The 14,028-nt window shown below is 37.5% G+C and overlaps 1 protein-coding gene across 1 annotated transcript in view; it reads left to right on the forward strand.

Annotated features, from left to right (window-relative positions):
• Nucleotides 1-14,028, forward strand: part of TTN (titin) — a 238,711-nt gene that overhangs the window by 165,032 nt on the left and 59,651 nt on the right. The window contains exons 172-200 of the mRNA XM_055719331.1: nt 199-498; nt 587-883; nt 979-1,263; nt 1,355-1,648; nt 2,041-2,340; nt 2,447-2,755; nt 2,847-3,037; nt 3,514-3,943; nt 4,458-4,766; nt 5,174-5,322; nt 5,414-5,446; nt 5,546-5,675; nt 5,777-6,076; nt 6,164-6,481; nt 6,572-6,868; nt 6,977-7,276; nt 7,971-8,285; nt 8,382-8,530; nt 9,376-9,526; nt 9,617-9,898; nt 9,989-10,291; nt 10,379-10,681; nt 10,800-11,081; nt 11,514-11,813; nt 11,914-12,216; nt 12,329-12,637; nt 12,721-13,002; nt 13,239-13,538; nt 13,680-13,973. Of these exons, the coding sequence (XP_055575306.1) occupies nt 199-498; nt 587-883; nt 979-1,263; nt 1,355-1,648; nt 2,041-2,340; nt 2,447-2,755; nt 2,847-3,037; nt 3,514-3,943; nt 4,458-4,766; nt 5,174-5,322; nt 5,414-5,446; nt 5,546-5,675; nt 5,777-6,076; nt 6,164-6,481; nt 6,572-6,868; nt 6,977-7,276; nt 7,971-8,285; nt 8,382-8,530; nt 9,376-9,526; nt 9,617-9,898; nt 9,989-10,291; nt 10,379-10,681; nt 10,800-11,081; nt 11,514-11,813; nt 11,914-12,216; nt 12,329-12,637; nt 12,721-13,002; nt 13,239-13,538; nt 13,680-13,973 (7,815 nt within the window). The remainder of the gene's footprint in view (nt 1-198; nt 499-586; nt 884-978; nt 1,264-1,354; nt 1,649-2,040; nt 2,341-2,446; nt 2,756-2,846; nt 3,038-3,513; nt 3,944-4,457; nt 4,767-5,173; nt 5,323-5,413; nt 5,447-5,545; nt 5,676-5,776; nt 6,077-6,163; nt 6,482-6,571; nt 6,869-6,976; nt 7,277-7,970; nt 8,286-8,381; nt 8,531-9,375; nt 9,527-9,616; nt 9,899-9,988; nt 10,292-10,378; nt 10,682-10,799; nt 11,082-11,513; nt 11,814-11,913; nt 12,217-12,328; nt 12,638-12,720; nt 13,003-13,238; nt 13,539-13,679; nt 13,974-14,028) is intronic.

Raw genomic sequence — 14,028 nt, forward strand, 5'->3', positions numbered from 1 at the left:
GTAAATTAATATCCTTACCAAAAGAGAGAACCACTGCAAGTCTGATAACTGCAGTTAGGAATCAGTTTCCAAGAGAGAGAGTGTAGGAGAACTATGAATGACTTAAAACTAGTAGTCGCTCATATCTTAGTTCTCTCTTAGCTTTGAGGAAGCTCTGAGGAAGACAGCAATGATGACAAAATTACTTCTTTTTTTCAGCTCCACCAGATCCACCTAATAAGCCTGATGTGCAAGATGTTACCAGCAACAGTATGTTGGTTAAATGGAATGAACCAAAAGACAACGGCAGCCCGATCATAGGATATTGGATTGAAAAACGTGAAATTAATAGTACTCATTGGGCTCGGGTCAACAGGAACCTTGTGAATGCTCTAGAAATAAAAGTTGAAGGACTGTTGGAAGGTTTAACCTACATCTTTAGAGTATGTGCTGAAAATGCAGCTGGCCCTGGTAAATTTAGTCCGCCATCAGATCCAAAAACTGCGCAGGACCCAATAAGTAAGTAGCTTAGGAGAAGCTAAAAGCAGACAGGTGACAGAATAGGATTCATAGCCTTTAACTTTGATTTACACCTATTTATTTATAGTGCCACCTGGTCCACCGATTCCAAGGGTTGCTGATACAAGCTCAACTTCTATTGAGTTAGAGTGGGAACCTCCTGCATATAACGGTGGTGGAGATATCACTGGTTACCATGTATACAAACAGCTGGTGGGAGTCAATGAGTGGTCACGTTGCACAGAGAAGCCCATTAAAGTTCGACAGTATACTGTTAAAGAAGTCAGAGAAGGTGCAGACTATAAACTCCGTGTTACTGCACTTAATGCCGCTGGTGAAGGACCACCTGGTGAAACTGAACCCACAACAGTTGCAGAACCTAAAGGTATTGCAATTGTGATATTTTCAAGAAATGTCCAGCTGTTTAAAAAGTAATTTTGAATCTCTCCCTTGAACTAATGAACTGTTTCTCTTTTGCAGAGCCTCCCACTGTCGAGCTGGATGTTTCTGTCAAAGCAGGCATTCAGATCATGGCTGGGCAAACTATTAAAATTCCTGCTACTGTGACAGGACGTCCTACTCCCACCATTGAATGGGCTGTGGAGGAGGGTGAATTAGACAAAGATAGAGTTGTTATTGAAAATGTTGGCACAAAGTCTGAGTTAACCATTAAGAATGCACTGAGAAAAGACCATGGAAGATACGTAATTACTGCTACCAATAGCAGTGGTTCCAAATCTGCAGGAACCAGAGTAGAAGTATTTGGTAAGAAAAATATTTTCTGAAATCAACTGAGCATTTCTTTTGGTGAGATAATCTTCAGGCTTTATCCCATTTGTTTGATTTTGTTTTTCAGATGTTCCTGGGCCAGTCCTTGACCTAAAGCCAGTGGTCACAAACAGAAAAATGTGTTTGCTTAACTGGTCTGATCCTGAAGATGATGGTGGCAGTGATATCATAGGCTTCATTGTTGAACGGAAGGATGCCAAAATGCATACGTGGAGACTAGCTGTAGACACAGAGAGATCTAAATGTGATATTACTGGTCTGGTTGAAGGGCAGGAATATAAATTCCGTGTTAGCGCCAAGAATAAGTTTGGTACTGGTCCACCTGTTGAAATAGGACCCATCCTTGCAGTTGATCCATTAGGTATGACTAATTTTATGGAATTTTTTAAAACAATTTTTAATTATACGTTATTAAACCAGTATTGTGTGGATTGCTTTCTATACAGAAAATGTACTTTTCTACTACCTGGATAAGGCATCTGCCTTAGATGAATTACTTCAGTCAGATCTCTGAATCAGTTTTGTAAAACTATTATGGTTCTTTATGTAACAAAATACTGACGTCTACTGAGACATTACTTGTTACCTTTTTATCCACATACTTGAGAAACTATACTATCCATAACCTTACCCAACTACTTTGCATACAAAGGCTGTGGCTTTAAAAAGTCAGAACTACTGTATTCTTATGATTTAAAATTCTGTAACTTTTAAAATGTGGGTTTTTTTATTATGATTTGTGTATGTTAATAGGTCCTCCAACAGCACCTGAGAGGTTCATGTACACAGAGAGGACAAAGTCAACAATTACACTTGATTGGAAGCCTCCACGTAGTGATGGTGGCAGTCCTGTCTTAGGATATATCGTTGAGAAGAGGAGACATGATTCAAAAGATTATGAACGAGTTAATGCAAGGCTGTGTCCAAAAACATCTCTTCTTGTTGAAAACCTTGATGAACTTCATATGTATGAATTCCGTGTCAAAGCTGTCAATGCTATTGGAGAAAGTGAACCATCATTGCCCCTCAATGTAGTTATACAAGATGACGAAGGTATATCTGCTGTAAAGAAAACCACACAATCATCTCCAGCGCACTGCAAGGCAATTTCTGTCTTTAATCTGCATCTTCACTCTGTCATTTTTCTTCTTGTTTTCAGTACCTCCAACTGTGACATTACGCCTGGCTGTGAGAGGAGATACTATCAAAGTGAAGGCAGGAGAACCAGTTAATATTCCTGCTGATGTGACAGGTCTGCCAATGCCAAAGATTGAATGGGACAAGAATGAAGTTTTAATTGACCAAACATCCAGTGCACTTAAGATAACCAAGGAAGAAGTATCTAGAAGTGAGGCAAAAACTGAACTTATCCTGCCTGCAACAGTGAGGGATGATAAAGGCACTTACACTGTGAGAGCTTCCAATCGTCTTGGCACGGCATTTCGCAATGTGCATGTTGAAGTGTATGGTAAGGATGTGACATTTTAATAAAACGACAGCTAATTAAACGCTTTCACCTTTTTCTTAATGTAATTCTGTGCTGTGTTGCTTTCATACAGATCGTCCTTCCCCACCAAGAAATCTTGCTGTTTCTGATATTAAAGCAGAATCATGCTATTTAACATGGGATGCGCCACTTGATAATGGTGGTAGTGAAATTACCCATTACATTATTGAGAAACGTGATGCTAGTAGGAAGAAATCTGAGTGGGAAGAAGTCTCCAAAAGTGCTGTTGAGAGAAGATTTGGGGTAATTCATGAAATATCTTTATTATGTACTATAGTATGCATAAAAAATAACAATAGTACACATCTAATGAAAACTGCTATTTGCATAAATGCCTGTGCTTGTACTCCATTTAGACTCCAGAATTACTGGATGAATGTTGCCCATCTATGTATGTGTGTCTGCCTCATGACAAAGCAAAAGAAATTGTTCTCTTTTGCTACTTAATCTCAGCTGAGTTTAGAACACATCTTCCTTTCTGTTTCCCAGCATTATTCATAACTTTACCAACTGCAAAAACAAACGACATTTTTATTTGTGTTTGATCCTGTGCGTGTGAAATAAGAAAGTCCCTAGGGCATTACATACAGCTGCTTAGTACGTAAACATAGGTATGTCAATGAGATTCCAAGACAGAATTTTGAGTGAAAACCACTGCATAACTCCAAATAAGTTTATTCTGAAAGTAGCCAAGGATTGATTTAAATCTTATTTTTCAGGTATGGAATCTTGAAACAGATGGAAAATATCAATTTAGAGTCCGGGCTGTAAACAAATATGGAATAAGTGATGAATGCCTCTCAGAAAAAGTTGTTATTAAGGACCCCTATGGCCTTCCTGGACCTCCTGGAAAGCCAAAAATTTTGGATCGCACCAGATCATCAATGCGGGTAACTTGGGAGCCTCCTTTGAACAATGGCGGCAGCCCAATTACTGGCTATTGGTTAGAGAAGAGAGAGGTGGGAGGCGTCTACTGGTCACGTGTTAACAGGGCTCCAGTAACAAAACCAGCAGTAAAAGGTCTAGAGTACACTGTGCTTCGTTTGGCCGAAGGTGTTGAATACCAGTTTAGAGTTATGGCTGAAAATCTTGCTGGAATCGGCCCTCCCAGTGAACCATCAGATCCTGCTTTAGCAGCAGATCCCATATGTAAGTATATCATTTGTATGACTATTTTAAAGGACTATATCACACCAGAACAAAAATGTGCTACTACTATTTATATTGATTTTAGTGCAATTAATCCAATGCTTCGTTTTCACTAAACCAAAAGGAATATATTGACATAAAGTAGTTTCCTGATTTACTGGTTTTCACTGATTTAAAAATAATAAGCTTTAATTCAGTTTTTTTACTTCTTTTATGAACCTTAAACTGCCATTATATGAATGAAAAAATGGCCAAATAAACTTGAGTACAGAGTCAGATTTTCATGTTATTGTTTTTCTTTATCATTAAAAAGCTCAATCTTTATGCCTTGTACTTAAGTATCCCTTAAGAACATATGTAATATATGTAATTAAGTATGCATGCTCTAGGATTATACGCTCTCTGTGTATGACAGAAGAAAATGAAAATACTTGCATTCTTCTAGAAACTATTAAAAAAAAATACATGCAGGCACTAACTGTCAAGTAATTTTTACTTGCTCTTGTTTTAAAAGTTGTGCCTGGTCCACCGTCTTGCCCAGAGGTCAAAGACAAAACCAAATCATCTGTAGCTCTTGCATGGAAGCCTCCACAAAAGGATGGTGGTAGTCCTATAAAAGGATATATTGTTGAAATGCAAGATGAAGGTAGTACTGACTGGAAGAAGGTGAATGAAGGAGACAAACTCTTTCCTACTTGTGAATGTGTTATTCCCAACTTGAAAGAGCTTAGAAAATACCGATTTAGGGTGAAAGCTGTAAATGCTGCTGGAGAATCAGAACCAAGTCCTGCGACATCAGAAATACCTGTCCAAGATATTCTAGGTAAGTGTTCTGGGGATTAATTTAGGTATTTATATCTAAATGCCATCTACTGCTGGGAATGTTCAAGCAGGATGCCAAGCAAGCCAAAGTCAAAACAGAACAGTTATGTAAAAATATAACAAAAGATTGACACACATTTTTTAAAGTGTTATGATGACCATTACCAGGGCTGGATCCATTAGAAAACTGATGACCACCTGCAGTCATACTAAGGAAATAATGTATATTTTATGAAGAAATGACAACAAAATTTTTTCTATCCATATACTCCCCAGCTTCCTTTTTGCACACCCAACCTTTCTCACATAAACATGGATTCCGCATGTTTGTGTGGGGTTTTAGCTCAGTGCTGACAAAAATTTACTTTCAGTAGCTTTTGAAATTTATATATTGAAATACTTTTGCAGAGGAACCAGAAATCTTCCTTGATATTGGAGCACAGGATTTCCTCTCTTGTCGTGCTGGCACGACAATTAAAATCCCAGCTGTTATCAAGGGTCGTCCAGTTCCAAAATCATTTTGGGAGTTTGAAGGAAAAGCAAAGACAACAGCAAAGGTTAGCAAAATAAAAGCTTTTTTCTACCTGTGTTTCTAGACATTTAAGCCTATCCCCTCTTATATTTATGTTTATTTCCCTTTGTTTATAGGAGGGTGGTCATAATGTACCTGAAGAAGCTCAGGTAAAGCACACAACTTTTGTAACTTTACTATTGTTGCATTTTTCAAACATAAATATGTGAAGTTGATCTATAACTTTTCTTTCTTTCTATAATACACAGGTGGAAGCCACTGATACACGTTCAGTGATTATCATCCCAGAGTGCAACAGAAGTCATTCTGGACGATACAGTATTACAGCAAAGAACAAAGCAGGACAAAAAACTGTGCATGTCAGAGTCAATGTCCTTGGTATGGCTTACACATATCAAAGTATTCAAATAGTAGGTTTTAGTCATATTTTTCAACATACTTACGTAAATTTGTTTCTGTTGTGCTTTTTACCTTAATAGATGTTCCAGGTCCACCAAAAGACCTAAAAGTAAGTGATATCACAAGAGGTAGTTGTAAACTTTCATGGAAGATGCCAGATGATGATGGTGGAGATAGAATCAGAGGCTATGTTATAGAGAAAAGAACTATTGATGGGAAGGCCTGGACTAAAGTCAATGCAAACTGTGGAAGTACTTCCTTTGTTGTACCTGATCTCATATCTGGACAAGAGTATTTCTTCCGGGTACGTGCAGAAAACCGTTTTGGTGTTGGCCCTCCTGCTGAAACCATCCAACGGACTACAGCCAGGGATCCAATCCGTAAGTAAAATCAAAGTAAAATAAATTCTTTAAAACCAGATGGTATTGTACAGTGGATTTATTCACATTTTTGTTCTGTTTGTGAAGATCCTCCTGATCCACCTATTAAACTAAAGATTGGCCTTGTAACCAAGAACACAGTGAGCTTGACATGGAAACCACCAAAGAATGATGGTGGAGCTCCTGTTACACATTACAATGTTGAATGTCTCCGCTGGGATCGTACTGGAGAAGTGAAAGAGACTTGGAAGCAATGCAACAGACGTGACGTGGAAGAAACAAAGTTTACTGTTGAGGATCTTGTAGAAGGCGGAGAATACGAATTCAGAGTCAAAGCTGTAAATATAGCAGGTCCCAGTAGGCCATCAGCCACTGTTGGTCCACTTGTTGTCAAAGACCAGACATGTAAGTAATAACTGGTATCAGTAAATACAAATTTCATTTTAACATTATGTAGTATTTTTGTATGTTAATTTTTTCAACATTTCATTGTAGGCCCACCATCTATTGAACTCAAAGAATTTATGGAGGTTGAAGAAGGAACAGATGTTAACATTGTGGCCAAAATAAAGGGTGTGCCCTTCCCCACATTAACATGGCTAAAAGCTTCTCCAAAGAAACCAGATGACAAAACACCTGTGCTGTATGATCAGCATGTCAACAAGATTGTTGGTGACGATACTTGCACTTTATTGATTCAACAGTCTCGCAGAAGTGATACAGGCTTATATACTATAACAGCTGTAAATAATCTGGGAACTGCTTCAAAGGAGATGAGACTAAATGTTCTGGGTAGATATCAATAACTCTTGTACATTGCATTAATTGATAGCGTTCATGTGATGCTTTATTTTAATAGCATTTGAATTAATTCTTCTTTATAAAAAATGTATGTTTTAGGTCGTCCTGGACCTCCAGTGGGACCTATTAAATTCGAATCCATTTTGGCTGATAAAATGACAATATCATGGCTTCCTCCATTAGACGATGGTGGTTCTAAGATTACAAACTATGTCATAGAGAAAAAAGAAGCAAATAGAAGGACATGGGTACCTGTTACTAATGAGCCTAAGGAATGCTTATTCACTGTTCCCAAGTTGATGGAAGGCCATGAATATGTGTTCCGCATTATGGCACAGAACAAGTATGGTATTGGAGAACCTTTGGATAGTGAACCAGAAACAGCACGAAACCTTTTCAGTAAGTAGGAATATGCTTTCAAATTATGCCAGTCATTTTCATATGCTGGCATGTGTACAGCATCTGTTAAAAACTACTGCTACTTTTCTCAATTCACATAAATAAATTTTCTAGAATAACTTGAAGAGCTTTAGCATTAGTAGTTACTTCTTAAAAGCACATGCAGTACTTAAAAATACTTCCCCCCTCCTTGTTATATATTAAAATACAAACTCATGATTTTTTAAGGTTTAAATATACTAATAACGGTTATCTGATAAGATTCAGATAATTCTGTTGTATTTGAGACATTATTGACCTCAGAGATCAGGAAGAGTCAATTTTCTGCCTTAAGTTTTAAAAGAGAAATTAGGCAGAGTAGCTCTGATGTAGAAGGAATGTTAAGCTGGCAAGAGAAAATAATTTTTCAAACATCCAAGGTTAGGCTGGCCACTGAAATGAGGTACTGATCCAGGAACACAAGAAAAAGTCATTTTTGACAATTGTTATTTGAGGGAAAGATATTTTATGGTTCACAGAAGTATATGTACCTGAATAGGGATGGGAAGGTGAATGAGGGAGAGTGTCTCATGCAGATAGGTAACTGTCTAATGCGGCTGTGACCATGTGAGTGCATGGGTCTATTTTTGCTCTCTAGCTACCTCCATCTTCCTTTAGCTTTTTTTTACAAGTATGTGTAAATTTCTTCCCACAGCTGTTCCTGGACCTTGCGACAAGCCAACAGTCAGCAGTATAACACGTGACTCAATGACTGTAAATTGGGAAGAACCAGAACATGATGGTGGCTCTCCTATTACTGGTTACTGGCTGGAGCGCAAAGAGACCACTGGGAAGAGATGGACGAGGGTTAACCGTGATCCTATCAAACCTATGACACTGGGGGTTTCATACAAAGTTACAGGTCTTATTGAAGGCTCTGAATATCAGTTCCGTGTTTCAGCTATCAATGCAGCTGGTGTTGGTCCACCAAGCATGCCATCTGATCCAGCAATTTGTAGAGATCCTATTGGTAAATATTTTAGATTCCTATTGTTTAATTTGAAAATATTCAAATAATAACAAAGAATATATTGTTAAGATGTAATGGTATGATGATGTTTCTCAGCCCCACCTGGCCCTCCTATTCCAAAAGTTACTGATTGGACAAAGTCTTCTGTAGACTTGGAGTGGAGTCCACCACTAAAGGATGGAGGTTCTAGGGTCACTGGCTACATTGTTGAGTATAAAGAGGAAGGAACGGAGCAATGGGAACGGGTAGGTGGAAAACTATAACAGAATTTGCATTTCTTCTCTCTGTGTGTCCATCAAAATAAATCACACCAGAAAAGACATAGTTTACAGATTTTCACTATGCAAGTTATTTTCTTAAAGTTCGTATCTTTGCACCATTATTATCTTCATATATTTAAAATGTAAGACTACACCCACCACAACATCGTTAATTTTGTAGTTTCCTAAATAATTTTTAAATTTCTGTTTAAAGATGTGAGAAAATATGTAGGTAATTTTTGATAAAAGAACAGAAGACAAGACCAAGTTAGAACTGGCACAAAAGTAAGTCTCACTGGTGCCAAATCATTTGCAACTACCACATCTCCGCATTTTCCTACTTTTTTCAATAATGCATTACTGAAAATTTAACTAATGCATACCTTGGCTATTTTTTGTATCTCCATAAACACTTGAGTACATTTTAAATAATACCTAAATTCCCTGCACTGTTTCCAGGTAAACAGGCTTCATATTGGGGTTTAAAAAACCCAAAGAATTCCTTTTTGTTTTGCCACTCTCACTTATATGACTTTATTTGTCCAATAATACATGTAATTTTTCTGAGACTACAGGCTGTTACAATTGGTGTAACATCCTTGTCTGTTAGAATTATTAAAAAAGTGAAACTTCAGAATAGCTTTTATGTCCGTGTCCTATATTTCTTTACATGGATTCTCAAGAATTCTTTGTGAGCAGGATTCATGTATGCTTAAAACTGCCTTGTGCTTGTAAATCTGAAACAACATCTGGTTTAAGATTAGTTTCAAACATCACAAAGAAATTGATGATACTTTAATGTTAGCTGACATTACAGTGTTTTCTTACAGGTAAAAGATAAAGAAGTTAGAGGAACTAAGTTCGTTGTGGCAGGATTAAAAGAAGGATGCTTTTACAAATTCAGAGTTAGAGCAGTGAATGCTGCTGGTATTGGAGAGCCTGGAGAAGTTACAGACATCATTGAAATGAAGGACAGAATTGGTATTTATGGTTTATGTTTATATTTTTAGTACCTTTAAGTCAAAGTAAGAAAAAAAAAAAACATTTAATTTTTTTGTTCACCTCCCACAGTGGCTCCTGATATTAATTTGGATGCAAGTGTCAGGGACAGGATTGTTGTTCATGCTGGAGGAGTAATTCGGATCATAGCATATGTCTCAGGAAAGCCAGCTCCAACAGTGACTTGGAGCAGAGATGACCGAGCTTTACCAGAAGAAGCCAAAATTGAAGAAACAGCTATTAGTTCTTCTTTGGTCATCAAGAATTGCAAAAGAAGCCATCAGGGTTTATACACTCTTCTTGCTAAAAATGCCGGTGGTGAGCGGAAGAAGACTATTATTGTTGATGTGCTAGGTAAATAGCAACCTCAGTCCTTGCGAACAAGTAAAATTTCATAACATTCAGCATGTAAACTTAAATACTCCATTTCTTCTTTGCTCTCAGATGTGCCAGGCCCAGTTGGAATGCCATTCCTTACTGAGAACCTAACCAATGACTCTTGTAAATTGACATGGTTTACTCCAGAAGATGATGGTGGTTCTCCTATTACCAACTACATAATCGAAAAACGTGAATCTGACCATAGAGCCTGGACTCCAGTAAGCTACACAGTTACAAGACAGAATGCTACTGTTCAGGGACTCACTGAAGGGAAAGCCTACTTTTTCCGAATTGCAGCTGAGAATATAATTGGCATGGGTCCATTCACAGAGACAACAAAAGAGATTGTCATTAGAGATCCAATAAGTAAGTATACTTTGGGGTTTGGATTACTGTCATATGGGATGAATATGCAAAAAATGCATTTACCATATTTTTTTTGTTTATTCACAGCTGTTCCTGACCGTCCAGAAGACCTGGAAGTAAAAGAAGTTACCAAGAACTCTGTTACATTAACTTGGAACCCTCCAAAATATAACGGAGGCTCAGATATCACCATGTATGTTCTAGAGAGCCGTCTCATTGGAAAAGAGAAATTCCACAGAGTGACAAAGGAGAAAATGCTTGATAGGAAATACACTGTAGGAGGCTTGAAAGAGGGTGATACCTATGAATATCGTGTGAGTGCTTGTAATATTGTGGGGCAAGGCAAGCCATCATTTTGCACAAAACCAATCACATGCAAGGATGAAATTGGTATGTATCTTTTTCATATTTCTTTTGAAAACAGCGATTATATTTACTGGTTCCTTACTTTTTCTTATTAAAATTGCTGACATTTGTGGGCATTGTGTTTTTTAATATTGTCTTTCAGCTCCTCCATCACTTGATCTTGACTTTAGAGACAAGCTTATTGTTCGAGTTGGTGAAGCTTTCAGCCTGACAGGACGTTACTCGGGCAAGCCCACACCAAAGGTTACTTGGCTAAAGGATGATATTGTTGTCAAAGAAGATGACCGTACAAAGATCAAGACAACTCCTACAACTCTTTGCTTGGGGATACTAAAATCTGTTCGTGAAGACTCAGGCAAATACTGTGTTACTGTAGAGAATAGCACAGGATCAAGAAAAGGATTTTGTCAAGTTAATGTTGTTGGTAGGTTTTATTGAATAACACTATTGTCTGTCATTTTTAGTAGTGATTAGAATTCATTGAATTTATAAAATGTAATTATTAAAATGTATCCTTTATTACATTAATTTGATTTGCTGCATTCTCATTTGTACTGAAATACAATTTATTAATTTTAAGTACATAGTAAACTCTGGCTTAGTTTATTCAGCCTGAATAATTTAATGTCTGCATGCATTTAGAGAATGTCAACACTGTAGAAAACATAAATCACCAACTAACTTATAAGCAAACACGTATTAACAAGAATAGTCTCGAGGTCTTGATTCCTTCTTAAATCTGTGATGCCAGGTTTCTGATTTCATAATATATTTACTGTATTGACAACTGTTTAATCTATGCTGCTATGTGAAGTTCATATAAAAGCGTGGGTATGCCTTATTTTTTCTTAAACAGATCGCCCATCGCCTCCAGTAGGCCCAGTTGTATTTGATGAAGTTCATAAAGATCATATGGTAATTTCCTGGAAACCTCCATTAGATGACGGAGGCAGTGAAATTACAAATTACATTGTTGAGAAGAGGGATGCACACAGAGACCTGTGGATGCCAGTTACATCTGCCACAATTAAGACAACAAGCAAAATTCCGAAGCTGCTTGAAGGAAGAGATTATCAAATTAGAATTTATGCTGAAAATCTTTACGGCATAAGCGATCCGCTCATCTCTGATGAGATGAAAGCCAAGGACCGTTTCCGTATGTCATTCATTTGCAATCTTACTTTGACACTTTAATCTTTACTCTGTTTGTAGTGCTTCTAAACCCTTTTTTTTTTTTTTCTTCCCCTGTCCCCAAGGTGTTCCTGATGCACCTGAGCAACCCATCATTAAGAATGTTACCAAAGACTCTGCAGTAGTGGTTTGGAACAAACCATATGATGGAGGCAAGCCAATAACAAACTATATTGTAGAAAAGAAGGAAACAATGGCTACAAGATGGGTCAGAGTTACTAAAGACCCAATTTTCCCCAGTACTCAGTTCAAAGTACCTGACCTCCTTGAAGGCTGTCAATATGAATTCCGTGTTTCAGCAGAAAATGAAATTGGTGTTGGTGATCCTAGTCCACCCTCAAAGCCAATTTTTGCTAGAGATCCAATTGGTAAAGTATTAAATTTCATTTCTCATTGAAATTTCAATGTATTCTTCAGTTAGAAAAAAAATTTAATGGATTCCTTTTTCCCCATTTCTTTCTCTTTTTGTTTTTTAAACAGCAAAACCAAGTCCACCTATTAATCCAGAAGCAGTAGATAAAACTAAAAATTCAGTTGATTTGTCTTGGCAACCACCACGCCATGATGGTAATGGCAAGATAATAGGCTACATTGTTGAGTATCAGAAAGTTGGAGATGAAGAATGGAAAAAGGCTAATCTTACAGCAGATTCTTGTCCTGAAACAAAATACAAAGTCACTGGCCTTACTGAGGGTTTGACATACAAGTTCAGGGTCAAGGCAGTCAATGAAGCAGGTGAATCTGAACCAGCCTATGTTCCTGATCCAGTAGAAGTAAAGGACAGACTTGGTGAGTTTAATAAAATCAGATAAGTTTACCTAAGAGGGTTTTTTCCCCTCATTTTCTAAAAAAACATATCATTTTGATTTCAGAACCTCCTGAGCTGATACTTGATGCTAATATGGCCCGAGAACAGCATGTAAAAGCTGGAGATACTCTAAGGCTTAGTGCTGTTATTAAAGGTGTTCCATTCCCAAAAGTTTCTTGGAAGAAAGAAGATCGTGAAGTCTCACCCAAAGCTGATATTGAGGTTACAGGAGTTGGCAGTAAGCTTGAAATTCGTAACACTATCCATGAAGACGGTGGAATTTACTCTCTGACAGTTGAAAATCCAGCTGGTTCAAAGACTGTTTCAGTAAAAGTTGTGGTCTTAGGTAATCTCTTTCATGTTCCTTTTCTACTGCGTGCTTTTAGTCTATAATTAGAGATTAAGAAGTAATGGAATGCCTGGAAAATATCAAGAAACTAAGTTATAAGAAATACATAGTAAAAAAAAAAAAGGACTAAAAATTATATAAGATGCATTAATTTCTTGTGAAGTTTACTAAGTTTTGTAAAAAAATGCCTTGGTTATCAAATAAGTAACAGTTTCAATTTTTGTCAATATTAGACAAGCCTGGTCCACCCAGAAATCTGCAAGTCAGTGAAGTTAGAAGCGATTCTTGCTATCTCACTTGGATGGAACCAGAAGATGATGGTGGCTCTGTCATTACCAACTATGTGGTGGAAAGGAAAGATGTAGCTTCTGCACAGTGGGTAGCCATCTCATCATCCTCCAAGAAACGCAGTCACATGGCAAAATATCTGGTGGAAGGGACTCAGTATGTCTTCCGAGTTGCAGCTGAGAATCAGTTTGGTAGAGGTCCATATGTGGAAACACTCAAGCCTATTAAAGCTATAGATCCACTGCGTAAGTGTTTTTAGGTTATATAATTTGTTCTGTTCCTATTGTTGGCAATTTTTTATCATCTTGTGGTATTAATGCGAACACAGTACACTGCTACCATAGATTGGTCATCTGAGTAACCATTTTGGTTTTGTATTTTAAAAGATCCTCCAGGGCCACCAAAGAATCTGCATCATGTAGATGTTGACAAGACTGAAGTTTCCCTTGTTTGGAATCGACCAGATCGTGATGGTGGTGCTGAGATAACTGGATATTTGGTGGAATATCAAGAAGACGGTGCAGATGAGTGGACAAAGTTCCAGACGGTCCCTATGCTAGACTGTGTTGTGACAGGCCTACAAAAAGGAAAAATATACAAATTCCGTGTGAAAGCTCAGAATATTGTTGGTCTTAGCCTTCCAGATACAACTATACCCATAGAGTGTCAAGAAAAACTAGGTAATTTTTAGGGGTTTTGTGGTTTTTGCTGATTCTGTATCTCTTTCTTTAAACA

The sequence above is a fragment of the Falco cherrug genome, chromosome 8 (genome assembly GCF_023634085.1).
Source record: "Falco cherrug isolate bFalChe1 chromosome 8, bFalChe1.pri, whole genome shotgun sequence".
Lineage (NCBI taxonomy): Eukaryota > Metazoa > Chordata > Aves > Falconiformes > Falconidae > Falco > Falco cherrug.